Source organism: Myotis davidii, unplaced genomic scaffold (assembly GCF_000327345.1).
Source record: "Myotis davidii unplaced genomic scaffold, ASM32734v1 scaffold196, whole genome shotgun sequence".
NCBI classification, from domain to species: Eukaryota; Metazoa; Chordata; class Mammalia; order Chiroptera; family Vespertilionidae; genus Myotis; species Myotis davidii.
In genome coordinates this window covers 1256991-1274565 of record NW_006288258.1, presented here as the reverse complement: position 1 = coordinate 1274565, position 17575 = coordinate 1256991, and the positions used below count along the sequence as shown (strand labels likewise).

The following is a 17575-nucleotide window of genomic DNA, read 5'->3' as shown; positions in this document are numbered from 1 at the left end:
AAATTTTAGTTTGATATTGTGCCAACAAAGAAGAAACCATAACTAAGTAGTTAAGAATAGGTAAACACAAATGCTTGGGAGAGGGGGAGGTGTCTGGTGGGATGCCAGCTTTAACAGCTTCATCAAAGAGAATGTGTTAAATGCTCATTAACTAAATTTACAAATGATCCCCAACTGGGAGGGTTGCAAACAACAGAGGAATAAACACACGCACACACACACACACACACACACACACAAATTACATGCACACATGCACACAAAGCAGGAAATGAAGGAAAATTCCGTTTGAAAAACAGACCCAAGATAAAACAATTTTAAATACTAATACAGACATTCAAGAAAGCATTACCACTGACTTCATACAGACTGAACCACTCAGGAATAGCAAGTTGCCTTGCTGATGAATGTTATGGGGCATTGCAGGGGGCAGCAGGTGTGCACATCCCAAAGGAGTCTGGAAAAGGTCTAAAGCACTCCCAGAAGGTGGGTGGGGTGGACACCAAAGATGGGAGCAGCGATTAGAATACTTGATGGTAATGGGCTAGCAGATTCTAAATATTTGTTCCTACCCTGCTGGGTTTTTCAGGGGTTCAGGAGCCCTTGACCCCAACCACACTGGTGATTTCAGCAGTGGAGGAAGGATCACATTGGACCACTGGCACCACACCATTGCCGTACGCATCCTAAGAAGGCATGAGGGACAGGCTTCTTAAGGAATGGTTTTGGGTGGGCCACACCACCTTGAGGAGAAAGGAGTGTGCCCTGGGACTTCAGCTCATCCTGATGGCACCAGAGACTGGGGCAAGGCCAGCACCTGCACTCATGGCCAGACCTGAAATCTGACCTTGGACCTCCCAGTGGGCTCTCAGGACAGCATGCTGCCTCTAACAGCAGGTGGAAAGGAGGCAGGTGGCATAGGACACCTGGGTTGTAGTGCTGCCTCTACTGTTAACCATTGGTGTGACCATGGGCATGTCCCTGGATCTCTCAGTCCCCTAACAAGACCAGAATTTCTCAGTGGAGGATGCATGAGTCGGCTTTGGGGAGGTCTCAGATCCCTTGATGTTTGTTAACATTTTATGTGAATGTACGTATGTGCACTTTTTAGAAGGAGGACATGTTCTTCAGGAGAGAATCATGTTAAAAAGATGCTCCTGATGCAAGAAAGTTAACCATCATGGACTAGCACTAGATTATTATGAAGGTTTCTTCTAGAGCTAAACTTCACCCTAACTCATACACCCCCTCCAAGCTCTCGCCCATATAAGCACGCAGAGGTTCAGGTACTAGAGAAAGAATCTGAGGCAGCTGCTCATCATAGGCCACCAAACCCATTATCCAGAATCTGACCACCTTCATTAGGTGTTTTGGACTGTGAACTGTTGGAGCCTCTTTGCTCAAATGGTTAGAACATAAGAAAAGTAAGTTCAGGGTTGTCGATATGATACATGCTCAGACCATTTCACTTTTCAGTTGAAAAGTAAAGAAAGGGGGGAAAAACTTTTGCTGAAATTACCTGTATGAAACCCTACCCTGAACATCTTGGAACCCAAGGAAAATTGTGGAAAGAAGAAAAAACATAGTTTCTCACTGCTTTTTGAAAAACAACAAGTGTAATGTCAATACCACGCCCTCAGCAAAAACTTGTAAAGGGTTCGCTGGATTCCACTCAGGGAACTGACTTTCCTTGGGCCCCCAAACATCAGGCACACACTATAAAGTAGTATTATATACTCAGGAGGGTGCTAGATGCCTCTCTCACCTAACCTGTGCCACAAAATTAGCTTCATCCTCATGTTCCAGGGACTTTAGAAATGGTTAGGTGAGTTTTCTAAGGCCAGAGAGGCTGGATTCAAGTGCAGGCTGCCGTATCGAAGGCCTGGCTACGTTGCTCAACAATTGTGTCTGAAACCTATGGAGAAGGGTGGGTGGTGGGGGAGGACGTAACATCACATCTGTGAGTGAATGGCCTTTCTCCTATGGGCGTCCCACAAATATAAGATAGATCAGACACCAAGCTGCTTGACTTTGCCTCCTATTTCCTCAGAACATTACTCCAGGGCATATGGTTCAGGCCAAACAAGTCAATCTCAATCTCAATCTCAATCTCTCTCTCTTTTTCTCCTTCTCTCTCTCTTTCTCTCTCTCCTCCCTCTCTCTCTCCCTCTTCCTCTTCTTCTTCCTTTCCCCTCTATCTCTAAATCTTCCTCTCTTGTGTTCTCTAACAAAAGACTCTATATTCTTGAAGTTCTGTTCCTTAAAAAATCTGTGACAATACAAATTCAGAACAACAGGTAACTCTGAAGGGGAGGGAGGGAGGGAGATATGATAGGAAAGAGGTGTGGAGTGGCTTTAGATGTAGAAATAATATGCTTTCTTAAGCTGGACCATGGGCATGCACTTGATGGTTTATACATTTTGGTCTACAAAATCTGAATATTATTAAACATTGAACCAAAAATTTCACAATCTGCCTAAAAATATTTATTTAGCCTTAAAAATGTTCATATCATTTGACTGAGCAGCTCCATTTCTGGGAATCTATTCTGAGGAAATTATCTGAAATGAGGACAAATTTATATGCTAAGAGTTCATCACAACATTGTAATTTGAAAATCTTGAAATCATTTTAAAAGCCTAACAAAGAAGAATTATTGGGCAAATTATGCCACACCATGAACTGGAGTATTACACGGTCTTAAAAAAAAAAAAGATGCTTACAAAGAGTTTTTTTAATAGTATGAGGAAGTGCATTTGATGAAATTTTAATTGGAAAAAGTTTATGAAATTGTCCATAAAATAAAAAAATTTCAAAGCTTTGGAAAAGCTGGGAAAAACGACTGAAAGAAAACACAGCAAATAGTGGGTGCCTCTGTGTTGCACAATTATGGCCCCTTTGCACCTGTTTCCAAGTTTTAATTTTATACAATTGAGTGTGGATTACTTTTATTTTTTTAAACATATTTTTTATTGGTTTCAAGACTGAGCTCCCAACCCGAGCATGTGCCCTTGACCAGAATCGAACCCGGGACTCTTCAGTCCACAGGCCGACACTCTATCCACTGAGTCAAACCAACTAGGGCAAAGTGGATTACTTTTATATAATGGGAAAATAATAAAAAATAGCCTGCCTATTGGTTCTTCTAATGGAAAATCTGGCAGGCTCCTATATTTGCAATTGGAATGACTTCTGTCTCCTGGCCTGAGTTGGTACTGCCATTCCTTAAAAAAATGTAGTTAACCCACAGGTTATTGGGCATTTTGGAGTTCATGGTTCATCCTGGTACCCACTTTTTACTGCACTTTAAAAAAATATGTAGAGAGAATAATTTCCCCTCCAAACAACTCAGTGTTTCCTAGGTTGTCTCATCTATTCCAAGACTAGATGTAGATCAAGAAAGCCCAGTATGAGACCCAGGTTGATACACAAGCTTCTGACCACGTAGGAAAGAGCTATGATTATGTGAGTAAATGATGAGAGTGTGTATAAACACACACACACACACACACACACACACACACACACACTTGCCTCCCCACAGTGTCCTTGTCTGCATTCCGAGCTCCCTGCGGAAGGTATGTGGCAGGAGTCCAGGAGGCCTGGGTGGCAGCTGTCGCAGGGCCCAGGGGGCTGCAGGATAGCAGCCACAGCTGCTGGTGGGGTGGGGGTGAGGAGGAGGATGGAGCTGCTTTGCAATCATCTCTTTCTTCTAAATGTTGCTCGTCTTTATTCAGCCTAGTCAGTCATGCAGGAGGAAAGTCCTGGACTAGTTAACCAGCTGCTGATGTCTAAGGAAGAAGTGAACCAGGCTCAGCTGCAAGCCCAGAAAGCCTAGTGGAGTGGGGTCCCTGGATAAAGTTGGGAAGCGGTTGGTTTGGATTTTTTCGGGTGTCTTTCCCTGTCTGCTGGTGCTCCCTGGATACAACTCTAGCTGTGTCCTCTCTGCAGAAAAACGAGCTGTGTTTTGAAGCCGAGGCTGCACGAGGTTCTAAGGACCAGGAGAGGGGAACTGGGAGGGGGGTCAGCCTCGGGCTGTAGATTTCAGGGGGAGGCACCCAAGGAAAAGGCACCACATCCGACTCCTCACCACAATCTTGATCAAACACCTTTAAGTAGATATATATGTACTAACATATTTAAAAAAATACATATTTAAAGCAGATAAAAATTTTAATATATATATATATATACATATATATATAAAGGTATTTGTCTACGTTTGATATATATCTTTATATATTTTAAAATATATATTTAAAGATGTTTGACTTGGGGTGGTGAACATATGATATCATATACAGAAGATATATTATAGAATTGTACCTGAAACCTATATACTTTTAATGTCACCCCAATAAATTCAATAAAAATTTAAAAATAAATATATTTAAAATATACGTACATCAAAGTTTGATATATCTATGCTTGATAAAGAGCACCTCTATGCTTTCTATCATACTTATATTTAGACAGAACTTAAGCAAAAATTCTGATGTCAAATAGTACTCAAGGCATTACTCTCCTCTCTCACACACAGTTTCTTCATCTTCCTTCTCTGACACAACTACTCTTAGCTCTTTTAGTGCTTTTGTTTGTTTGTGGCATTGTCTCCCTCATTTCTTTTTTTAAAAATATATTTTCATTGATTTCAGATAGGAAGAGAAAAAGGAGAGAAACATCAATGATGAGAGATAATCATTGATTGGCTGCCTCCTGCACACCCCACACTGGGGATGGAGCCCATAACCCAGGCATATGCCCTTGACTGTAATCGAACCTGGCTCCCTTCTGTCTGCAGGCCGGAACTCTATCCACTGAGCCAAATTGGCCAGGGCTGTCTTCCTCATTTCTAAATCATGTGCTTATCCTGCTATTTCTTATGCTCCCTCCCTCTCCCCATTATGGACATGTAGACATTATTATTGGCTTTCTAAAATGAAAGATAATGATCTACCATTCCATCCTGGACCCCCTATCCACCCCATTTTTCCTTCTTCTATCCTCCTGCTATAATGTCCATGTTAGTTTGGGTCCTCTGAGAAACAGGCGCTAGAATGCTGGAGCAGAGGCTGGTGAAGGATAAAAGGCAGCTCCAGGGCTGATGTGACACCGTGAAGGAGGGCTAGGAAGGATAGTTCTGAGAAGTTCAAGGTCAGAATTCTGGAGAAGTCCTGCGTTAGGCAGCAAAGACCTGCTCTTTCTTAGAGTTTTCTTTTTTAATTGCCTCCTTTTCTGTGTACATGTCCATTATTCTGCTAAAAACTTTCTGATAGAATATAAAACACCCTGCAACATGGTAGAACCCACCCATCCATTGATCAGTTTCACTTCTTTCCTTTTTGGAGCTGTTCCCTCTGGAGCCCCATTCTGGGTTGGTTGCACCTTGCTTATTCCCTCATTTTGGTGGAGCACATCTTCCCAGAGCTTGCTGAGAAGGGCTGCAAGTGATATGTGTGTTTTGATCTCATATAGGTGTCGTCCACCCCACACTAGTTTCTAGGTCAGAAATCATGTGCACCTCAGAATTTGGAAGTTACTGCTTCCTGGCTTCCGATGTTCCTACTGAGAAGTCAGTGCACCCAGACCCCTGAGGCTTTATGTGACCTTCCTTTGTTTCTGGCAGCTTTGAGGATATTCAGTTCATTCCAGTGTTCTTAAATTTCACAATGATGTGCCTTATTCTCTATGCTGGGTGCTAGGTGGGTCTTTCTAATCAGGAAACTCATGCCTTTCACTTCTGGGAAATTTTGTATTATTTCATTGATTTCTTTCATTTTGCTTTTTTTTCCAGTTCTTTCTTTCTAGAGTTTTTATTATTTAGACAGTTGATCTATTGGCCTGGTCATCTAATTTCTGGAGTGAAACCGACTCTGACCTGTTTCCTACTTGGTTCGGACAGACTTCCTTAGCTGTATTTTCTGAGCCTTCTATTGGTTGTTTTTGCTTTCAGAATATTCCCTTTTTATTTTATTCTTTTTTTTTGTTGTTCTTAAAATATATTTTTATTGATTTCAGAGAGGAAGGGAGATGGAGAGAGAGATAGAAACATCAATGATGAGAGAGAATCATTGATCAGATGCCTCCTGCACACCCTACACTGGGGATTGAGCCTGCAAACTGGGCACGTGCCCTGACCGGGAATCGAACCATGACCTCCATGGTTCGTAGATCAACACTCAACCACTGAGCCTCTCTGGATGGCTTTATTGTATTTTTTTACTTTTTCCCCCCCATTGTATCTCATAGAATAATCATTGTATATTTTGGATGCAATTCTGTCCCATGAGTTGTCTCTGTTGCCTTGGAGTTCATTTTCCCACTCATCTGTGTAGGTATCTGTCTTTCATGCCCACAGCTTTCTTTATTGTCTGATGATCCTTTGTTCCTATTTAAGATAGAGGCACCAGAAATCAGATTGTAAGCACTTGCTTAAAATTCAACCTCCTTTTAAGAATCTGGACATAATTTAGTGCCCCATTTTTTTGTTGACATTTTGGAACAGCTTAATAATTAAAAATATAACTTCCTTTAAGAGCACATCTAACTCAATTTTGTATTTCTAATAGGCATTTATTGAACTTGCAGGGTTTAAAAAAATGATGGGATTAATTTGGGTACTTGAAAAGGCCTTTTTCTATTTGACCTACTTTTGGATAATTAAGCTCTTTTTAGTCAGTTTATGTAAAGCCCTTTATTCAGAGTTTAAATGAAATTAAAATTTAATTGAATTTAATGTTTATTTCCAGGACACCTGAACAGATGCAGAAATGCTCCAAAGGGGATTGAATTTTACATGAACAGGCTTTTGGGTGAGATGTTCTCCAGCCAGACTGTAATGAGAAAAAAGTGGAGACAAAGACCTAGCCAATCCAATTACTACCACCTCTCCCTCCTTTCCTTCCTCTCCCTCCACTGCCATCCAAGGAGGAGACTGGGGCTCCTAGTGGCTCCTAATGTCTATGATTTTTGGTGTCAAATACTATTTTTCCTGTTCTCCACAGTCAAAGGTGGGTCATTGAGGGGATGTACCGGAGACAGGTCCAACTTCTGACAACCTCTCCAATGAGCCTACCTACCTGTTCATTCAAAAGCCATGCCCTTGAACATCAGTGGTGCATGCAAATGGCTCAAAATAGGAATGGCTAAAATAGCCAGAGACTAAGATAACTTTGTAGCACTTGCATAGTGATTGTATTAATTATAGAAATACTTGTAATAATTCAAACAGGTAGAAGAGGGGGGAATTGACATTCTTTCTGGTTGCCTAATACCTCCTCAGATCAGAATTTGTGAAATTTGTGAAGTGTGCCAACTATTTACACATGTCTCTCCTTTTGATAGGAGAAAATGCAATCAGTTTGCTCAGAACAAATTGGGAGGAGTGTAGCTCAGGGGTAGTGTAAGAGTAATTATTTTAGAACATACGGATGTGTCACACCCAATCTAGGAAACAGGGCACGAGTGCTCAAAGACTGCCTTTTTTTTTCTTTTTTTCTTTTTAAAAAGGGGGAAACAATGGATTCTTTTTCAAAAAACAAAGTACAACCATCCTATTTTCATATTTGGAAAACTACTGGAGTGTCAACATAATAATGTCTAAACTTTCAGGAATAACTTTTTTAGAATTCCATTTCTTTTTCAGACTAATTTTTTTATTTTGGTTCTATATAGTATTTTTGATGCTGGTTATGAAAACAGTTTGTAACTCGTCTTCCTATAAACCATATTTTTTTTTACCATATTTTCTTAGTATACTCGTCGACGACTGAAAAAGAACATTTTGTGAAAACGAGTGTACACGTTTCTGCCGGGGAAGGGGTTAATGCCCCCTTGGTGCTATGCCTGGGGCTAGGATCTCTGGCCCCGCCCCGTGTCTATCCCAGAGTTGCTGACTAGTGATCCTGAGGCTGACTTGCCCTGCACACTCCCAGAAGGGCTGGGGGTGGGGGGTATAATGAACCAAGTGTCCCCCCACACCATTAAATTCCACCATTCTAACTTTTCAGGCATTAAAACTGTACTTTGTAAATTATATCCATAGAGACGTTCACTGAAGTGGCCTTTACAGTGCTGTGGGGACATCCGCATTAGTGGACGTGTGAAGGGTGCAGACTCTGGGGCCAGACTGCCAGGGCTCAGACACTGGCTCCCGCATGTCCCAGTGATGTGACAAATTGTGTGCCCTTTGTCCCTGTCAGTAAAATAAAAATCCTGTGTATCTCCCTTACAGGGTTGTTGTGAGGATAACATGAGTTAATCTGTGAAAAGAGCTTAGAGCAGTGCCTGGCACCTGGTACATGGGATATTAAGCATTAGTTAGGAATGGAGTCCTATCACAATTACTTATATGAAGTGCTTGAAATTATACAAGGCACTCTTTGGGTTACAGGTGCACAGGCATGCACTTGCCAATATATATGTAAATTAATAGTTGCTCCTTTTACAATCCTGGAAGTGCAATTTTCCAACAATGTGAGTTCTCCTCTCTTCCTTCCCTTTTGCCACTACCTGCCACCAAATAGCTTTCTCTGTTCCTGTTTTCCTTTCTTTTTTCCCCTTGTATGTCCAACGTTCTCTCTTCCTCCTTCACAGATTACTTAATTCTACTCTGGGAAATTTGTTTATTATATTTACCCACAAATCTCTGGAACCCTCTTCTTCTTTTCTTTCACACACCTAAGTTTATTTTATTTTATTTTTATCACCCAAGTGATATGGGAAGTGGGTGATAACAGGTAAGCCATGCTACTGACATGCTGTGTCACAATGAAGAGGGCAACTTGCAATGGGAGTGAATCCAGAGCTGGACAGACGGGCCCTCCTTTTTCTGGTCTCAAAGTCCAATGTCTGGCATTTCAGATTTAGATAAATATTTTACTACCACCGATCGTCTGCCTTGCATGGGTGAAGCACTAGGTTAGATCTTTTAGATGGATTATCATTTTATCCTTACAACAATTCCTCAAAGGTACATATAACTCCTATCTTACAGAAGGAGAAAAGCAAAATGGAGAGGTAAGTACCTTTCCCTTGACCATATCACTACAAAGTGGAGAGATAGAGTTAAAACCCAGATGTTCTTCCATAAACTCAATTTTCTTCCCACTGCTCAAAATTCTATCATCACATAACAGTGGAAGCAGTAATAATGTTCAAATTCCAACAATAGCATGCCCTTAAAACTCTCATTCAGAATTCCATAGAAATGTCTATATATCTCTTCACCTTTCTGTAAAGAAACCAACTTTTTCTACAACAATCATTCACTCACTCCATCCATCCATACATCCATACATCCATACATCCAGCCAGTCATCCCTCTATTCATTGATCTATCCATCCAATCACATATTCATCCATTCAAAGACATCCATCTAATCATCTATCCATCCATTCTTTGATTAATTATTTGCTATGTTACAGGCACTGTAATAAGTTCTGAGGAAATCTCCATCTTTAAGGAGTTCTCAGCCTCGGAAAGGGGACAACATGTAAATCAAACACTATAATATAATGTCTCAAATGAAATACATGATGGTACTTACAAGGTGTTACAGAGAGGTGGGAGGAAAATTGCTAACATTTCCTAGGGGAAAAATGTTAAACTCAGAATCCTGGCACTGTGGAAGGCCTGTGAAGAAACCACCTGAAGTTGTGTCCAAAATTCTCTTATGGGGAGTTTGTGGCTAAGGGAGGAGAGAGGTGGGAGTTTAACTGAGACAGTACATAGGAGTTTTAATTGTGTTAATCTTTGAACTAATGAAGAAGTTGCCAGGAACCAGAAGTGGAGGGAGACATTCCAGGTAAAAGAAAGCACAAGTAGAGGAGTATATGCAAATAATTTGCTGGGACTCCATAGAGTATTGTGGGAGAGAGAGGAAGGAGACAAAGCACTGAGGATGGGTATTTGGTGATAAATTTGCATTCAGGAATTGAGCTGGGAGCCCAACCTTGTTTCTGAGGGACAGTGTGTTCTGAATCCCAAACAATGGCTTACAAAGCTTGTGGAGAGCAATAGGCCGTGAGCTGGCACGGTGGCACTGCCCTCAGCGACACGCCTGATGTTCAAAAATGGGGCAGGGGAAGAGGACATTCTCTAAATGAAGACGTGTATTTTGGTACTCAAAATGTGGCAGGGGGATATTTGGAGGTGGATTTTATTTGAGGTAATAGTTAAATTTATGATATGGATTTCACCGTAGCAATTTCTGCAACACTTTTTTCTTCCCTCACATCTGGGGTTGAGATTAAGAAGGTTAGTTAAATATATGTGTACACACACACACACACACACACACACACACACACACACCCTCCCAAAGAGGAAGCTGGTTGGAACTGGAACCGTTTCCATAGATCTCAAGGCTCATTTGCCCGTCTCGTTAGATTGGACAGAAGCGACGTTTCTAAGCCTGATAATTCCCCTTTCTGTCTGAGTTGATCAATACATCATTTTGCATCCTGCAGCACAAAACCCCAAATGTGCTTCCTTTTCTAAAAGGAAGCCTCTGTTTTGCTGGGATTAAGAGGGCAGAGTCCCATGGCACAGTTTGCGGGCAGTTTTTGGCATCTGAAAAACCTTCCTTCTTTCAAGAACTGTGGGCAACCCGTCAAGAGGGAACAGCATTTTGGCATTTGGACTGAGGATCTTACCTGCCAACTGGGCTGTCCTGAATGTATTGTTTCTGAAACCAGGGGGAACACAGGCCGCAAGAACAGGCTTTGTAGCATCAGCACAGTTTTGATGAGCACAGCTGCTCCGAAAGGAAGGGAGGGCGGCCAGCTGTGTTTGCCCCATTTCTCGGGGACCAGCCTCCCTCAGCCTCCTGCTCGTGCTGGCAGGGCATGCCTGCGACCTCTCAACACTCCTCTTTCAGAGACCCTCACCCATGAACACCACAGCCATGCAATCACATACTGTATGCAGTCACTCTGACTGGCATTTTTCTCTCCATTACCCATCGCCCTCTATTCTCCACTTAGGGTGTCAACCTTACCAAGAAGGTGAGTGGAAATTGACCCAAAGAGAGGCTCGCTAGCTCAATATGTTCAGATGTTTCTTCTAGGATTCTGTTTCCTAATTTTATTTTCATTCAACAAGTATCTACCGGCTATCAACTTTCTCAGCTTCTCTGAGAAGACGGTGAGCAGAACAGACTTCTGGAAGTATCCCCGAAAGGCCTCCACTCACTAAAGCCGAGTCCAGAAGCGAGAGGAGCCAGAGGGCCCAGGAGCCAGGCTGCGGGCTCAGCCTCCTGCCTCAAGCTGCTGGACCGCAGACCCTGGTTCATAACCGCTCTGCCTTTTTCTTTTATCTAATCATTTTTAATGAGCGAATCTAATCTCCTCAATTAAAAAGGAAGAGAACTTCACAGTCTCTAATATACTGCAACAGAGAAGCTGGAGCAAAGTGGTCCCGCAAGCCGAGAAGACAACTTCAGTAGGATATTAAATGCTAAATAGTTAATCAGAGAGCCTGGTCCCCGGAGGCTTAGAATATGAAGTCCACAGTTACATCCTTCATTCTTAGCATGTGCAGAAAATATTTTCAAATCACTTCCCAGATAAGCAGAGGGTGGAAAAGCGCTGGCTGTGTAACAGTAAAAACGTTTCTTGGCTCCCAAAAACCGTTTTAGAGTCTTGGCAGGGGGGAACTTTTGTGTAAATATCTACATAATTATGTGAATATATCGTATGTAAATGATAAGTCACAAAAAACCCGGCAAAACCTGGCTGAGAAATTTTAAAGCAGCGGAGGCCTCCTAACCTCTCGGAATCTTGATCAATTCATGGGTAGCCCCGAAAAGCCCCGAGACGGACAGTGCCTGTACCTGTAAGCCACGATCTCCTCTCCCACGTGTTCCTGCCTGAGGGGCAGAAGGACATTTCCTTACAGAAAGACAGCCTGAAAAACCGAGAACAAACAGCCTACATACCCTGCAGTCTTGGTCCTCCATGAAGGGGCTGCTGTGTTGCTATCAGGCCATATGTTCGAATGTTCTCCGACTTCCTTTCTGACTCAGATCGAATGAATCCGCAGCACTGATGTAAGGCTCTTAATGGGAATCTGTTTTCAATTTGGGGCAGATGTGGGACACTCTTGTAGCCCCAGGGATTATCAACCCTAAAACAAATCGCCTTCGGGATGATAAGTCAGGAGGCAGGAACTGCTTCCTGAGGCCTGCTTGGGGTTCCTTCCAAATGCTTACCATATAACACAATCGCTCAAATGGCACAAAAGCAGGCTTTGCTCTTGAGGTTCTCAGGCAAATCCTCCGCAGGAACAAAGCTTGTAAATTCATCGCAGAGCGTTTGCATAGAAATTCAGATGTTTTTAGTAACATACAAAAGTGGTCACAATGTCCCTGGCTCCCTCCCGCCCCCCTCACAGCTCTCTTAGCGCTGTGTTTGGAACACGGAATATAGTTTTTCCACAAATTGAAATTGAATTGTTCTGCTTCAGAGTTTTCTTGGCTCAAGGAAAGGAAAGGGAGGGCTATTCCAAGACATCCGCAGAGAAACATCCAGAAATCAATTTAACACAATAAGTTTAATGTTGCAGAATTAGCTTTCACAGGGCACGGACAACCTACAGCTTGGAGCACCTCTGAGACCACTCTGTAGGGCTGGCTTATTGGCCAGGATTTTAGAGCCCCCAAATCATAGCTGGGGTTTAATCTAGTTTAACTCAATTTAATAACTCCAAAAAGAGTTTTTGAACACCACTAACTTGTAAGAAATCTAAAGGGAAAAAATTAAGATTTTAAAATAGAACTTTGCTCTTAATTAAAAGCTCTTATATAGAACTTTAAAATATTAAAAGTTAGCATGCATGCCATTTCCCCATAAAGTTCACACAGGTAAGTTTAGTTATAAGTAACCTTAGTAAAGAGTCATAGAATAGTAACATTAAATTATATATTTAGAAGACACAGTCAATTCTTTAAAATTAATATTATAAATGCGACTAACAGTGCTACATGACATGGGAAAACATTAAGTCACCCACCAAAGAATACTAGGGCTACTGTTTCTCTTATCCTCATGAGGAAGCCAGATTAAACTTCTAGGACTTCACATGGGCTAAATAAATAACCACTGGCAGTATTATATGGGGTGTTCAGAGCTATGGATGGGACAAGAAGGGACCTCTCTGTCCCCAGATCTCTTTAACTGAGTGTCTCTGAGCAAGCCACTGCCCAGGCCACAGTTTCTTTGTTTGTAGAGTGGCCGAATTAGGTAGGTGATTTCTAAAACTCAGGCCTCAAATATCAATTATGATGCAATGACCAACACCTGGTAGAACAGAATGTAAAGGTCCTTCCTTTCTTTTGGTTTCAAGAGTAATCACTAACTGACATTAGCTGACATCTCAGACAACATTTCCCCCCATCTTAAAGCACGTCTTTTACAATTATGACTAATAAGGCAAGTTTTAGCTAAAATGTTAAGGTTAAAGAAACCTACCATTTTATACAAATTAGACATATATTTGGTTTGATAGGCTTCATGAAAAACAATTACTCTACATTTCTCACCCTGCTCACAGGCATTAATAATGTACTTACTTAACAAATTTATTAGGAATAGTTGAAATTTTTTTTAATTAAGTGGCATGAGGACAGTCAGATGTTGTCAGTGAGCAGTGGGCAATTTTGATAGATGGGGGATAGGTGTGGAGGACAGATCACGGGGTGTGGGGAAAGAGCATGGTATTATGAGTTCAGAGGTCCAAATCCTAGTTCCAGGGCTGCTACTAATTAGCCTTGTGGCCTTGGCCACCTCCTTTCCCTTTTCTAGGCTTCTATTTCCTCGTCTATACAAGGTAGGTCTCTCTCTCTCCATCCTCTTACTTGCCCAATAATCAAAAGAGAAATTATTTCCCATGGGATGTAGCTTCTGTTTTAGAGTCTGCCTCTCAGGAGCATTGAATCAAGACTACAACCAGCCGTTCAGCATATACCAGGTAATAACAACCTGAGACTGGCAACGATCTCCAGTTAACCCGTGATAGGCTTTCTTTCAGAACTGTGGGAGAGTCCCACCAACTTGCAGAAGGAACTCAGATAAACCAGTGAAGTACGGTTACAAAGACCATCAAAGTAATGAAGCCCCACCCCCACAAACCTATTTAAATTTCTCAGCTATGATTTGATAAAAAATATAAACATTTAAAAAAAATTAATCATGTGTAATACTGGTGTTATGGGTTGAATTGTGCCCCCCTCCCAAATTCATATCTGGAAGCTCTAACTCCAGTACTTGGGAATGGGATCTTATTTGGAGATTGATCTCTGTAGAGGTAATCAAATAAAAATAAGGTCATTAGGGTGGGCACTAAACCAATATGACTGGTGTTCTTACAAAAAGGGGGACATCATGTGAATAGAAAGAGGGCTAGGAAGAGCGGCCTGGAACAGATCCTTCCCTCACAGCCCTCAGAAGGAACCTACCCTGCCGACACCTTGTTTTGGACATCTAGCCTCCAGACTGTGTGGCAATGAATTTCTGGGGTCAAAGCCACCCTTCTGTGGTGCTTTGCTACCATAGCCCTAGCGGACTAACCCAATTGGCATCCTCTGATCAATGATTGTGCATACACTGTGTATCCTACTAAATGTCCAACACCCGCATACACAAGTCCAGGGACACTAGACTTAAATAATGTGAGAGCTGGGGGAAATGAGCTGACAGTGGGGAAAAGCCATCAGCAGCAGTATTTTCTGTTTTTTAAAAATTCCTACCATCTCTCTGTTCCCCCTGCTCCACATTGCAATATAGAATACAAATGACTTAACAAAGTGCTTGAAATAGAAAATAGAAACCAAAAGAACCCAGGTGATGGGGAGGGCACCCCCGCCCCTGGCATGCCCATGGCCCTCATTCAAGATATTGTGTGCTCACCCACCACGAGAGCTGGGTTCAGCCCTGCTACTCTCTTAGCTCCCCCATGGCTTCCCGCTTGAAGCATTTACAATACCCCCTCCTATTAATCATAAGGACTTCCCCCCCAAATAAAAACAAATACAGAAATAATGTGTGACTTCATATCACAAAAAGTTAGGCTACATTGACTCTCTCTATTAAAACACTTTATCAACAATAAAAGGTGATGCTAAGGAACTGACATGGTGAATGCACATTAAAGCACTCATTACACTGAGCAATTGATGGAGTTTCCAAAGATAAAATTCAGACCAGATCCAGCATCATTACTCACAAAATGCCTTATCTGGCAAAGTTCAGAAGTGAATACGATTCAAAAAGCCACTCTGAAGGAAAATGCAAATGTTCTGAACCTACATATGTATGTATTTATTTATTTTTAAAAAACGTTTTTAGTGATTTTTAGAGACAGGGAGAGGGAGAGGGAGAGGGAGGAAATACTGATTTGAGGGTGAAACATCGATCAGTTGCTCCCTGCACACACCAACAGGGGATCAACCCTGTCACCTGGGCACATGCCCTGACTGGAGCTGAATTGGCAACTCTTCGGTGCATGGGACGATGCCCAACCCACTGAGCACACCAGCCGGGTCTGAACCTGTATATTTATTAAAATCCATCTCTAGCATCTTTCTTGTTAACAAGCAAGAACTAAACACAGTTTGTAAATACTGACAATATTTATGACGCAAACACTGCCGAGACAAAGGCTGGGCCCAAACAGTGCAGGAAATAAGGAGGAAAGCTTTTTTAGAGTTAACCACCTAGGCGAGTGGATGTGGCCCCAGAGAAACTGGGATTCTGCAAGACTGAACGTTTCAAAGGAATGTTAGATTGTTCAGTGGGAACTTCGAGACTAGAGGTTCTGGCTGAGTTTGATGCTTTCAAAATAGTGAGGAGGAGTGGAAATAGCTGTCGCCATGGCCAATCAGAGTTGAGGTGAGATTTGCAACTTGGATATGAGCAGTTAAGGAACTTCCTCCCTCCCCTCATACTTGCCAGGTTTCATAGTAGCTTCTCTGCATGTTATTTACATTAAACCTGGTCTGCCTAATTTTCCCATGAGAGCTAAACCTCAGAAAGCAGGCTTTACAGAGCTCTGCAAAATGTCCTTTTTAGAGGGGAATAAACAAAAACGTAGTTGTCTGCCGTATTCCCACTGTGCGCACCAAACCTGAGTTTATTATTTTATTTCATGACATACAAACATTTATTCTTAAATGAAGCAATTCTTTTTTTCGATGTCTCTCTTGGCATGCCAAATTGTTTATCAAGGAAAGTTTCAAAACATTGAAAGCCTTTTCTGCAGTCAAGATTTCCTGCCCTAGAAAGGGGCTAGGGATGATCCCTGCAGAAAGAGAAATGGCTAACACCTGTGTGACTGATTGCTCAATAGTTAACACGCATTCACCTCCGTTCAAGGGATCACAAAGTTTCACATGGCTGAGAGATGAATCAAGTGTGAAGACTTTCAACAATATCCCTTCCAGCTCGCAGACCATGATTTAACGCAGTTTCTCATAATTGCCTGCTGAGAAGAGGCAGCTGGGGTGCTTGTTGAAAATGCAGACTCTGGGGCCGAAACCAGTTTGGCTCAGTGGATAGAGCATCGGCCTGCGGACTGAGAGGTCCCAGGTTCGATTCCAGTCAAGGGCATGTACCTTGGTTGCGGGCACATCCCCAGTGGGGAGTGTGCAGGAGGCAGCTGATTGATATTTCTCTCTCATCGATGTTTCTAACTCTCTATCTCTCTCCTTTCCTCTCTGTAAAAACTCAATAAAATATATTTAAAAAAAAGAAAAAGAAAATGCAGACTCCCAGCCCCTTCCCTGGGAAAGCTGATTCTGTAGGTAGGGTGGGTCCCCGGGACCCCTTATCATCAAGCAAGTTTAGGAAATACTTTAGTCCCTGACTCTTGACCTTGGCTAGATGTTGCAATCACTTGGGAATCTGACTTTATTAGTCTGGGGTATGGCCTGAGCATCTGGATTCTTAGAAACTTCCAGGCGACTCTAATGTGCAGCCGGGGTTGAGAACCACTGACTTGATTGAAACAACAGTCTGTTAAGGGGAACGTGTGTGAAGGCAATACCTAACATTCCCGTGATGGTTTTGAAAGTGCTCTTGCAAACACGTGTCTCATGTGGGTCCTTGACAATCTGTCCAGGTGGGGAGAGTGGGTATTATCTTTCTTCTAGAGATAAGCCAACCAAAGCTCACGGAGGCCAAGAGGCTTGATGGGAGGCCCTTCTCTATCCAGAATTATGGAATCGGTGGGCTTTTAGTTACTCTGCTACCTTACCTATGTTCTTTTGCAACTTACTAGGTCTCCAGTCTCCCTTTAAAAACAAAACAAAGCAAAACAAGACTTTCGGTTGTCTACAGCTTCTTTTACATCAAAATTGTTATTAATAACTAGAGGCTCAGTGCACGACATTTGTGCATGGGTGGGGGGGGAGAAGGGGAGGTGTCCTTCAGTCCGACCTGCACCCTTTCGCAGTCTGGGAGCCTCGGGGGATGTCCCACTGACAGCTTAGTCAGACAGCCTTAGTGCTGCTATGGAGGTGGGAAAGGCTCTTGCCACCACTGCTGTGTTCACCAGCCATCAGCCCAGCTTCTGGCTGA

The 17575-nt window shown here is 42.3% G+C and overlaps 1 protein-coding gene across 1 annotated transcript in view; it reads right to left on the bottom strand.

The window, feature by feature from the left end:
* Window positions 1-12018, bottom strand: part of SASH1 (SAM and SH3 domain containing 1) — a 217175-nt gene extending 205157 nt beyond the window's left edge. The window contains exon 1 of the mRNA XM_006760153.2: window positions 11941-12018. Coding sequence (XP_006760216.1) covers window positions 11941-11961 — 21 coding nt within the window. The 5' untranslated portion in view covers window positions 11962-12018. The remainder of the gene's footprint in view (window positions 1-11940) is intronic.
* Window positions 12019-17575: the final 5557 nt, after the last annotated feature.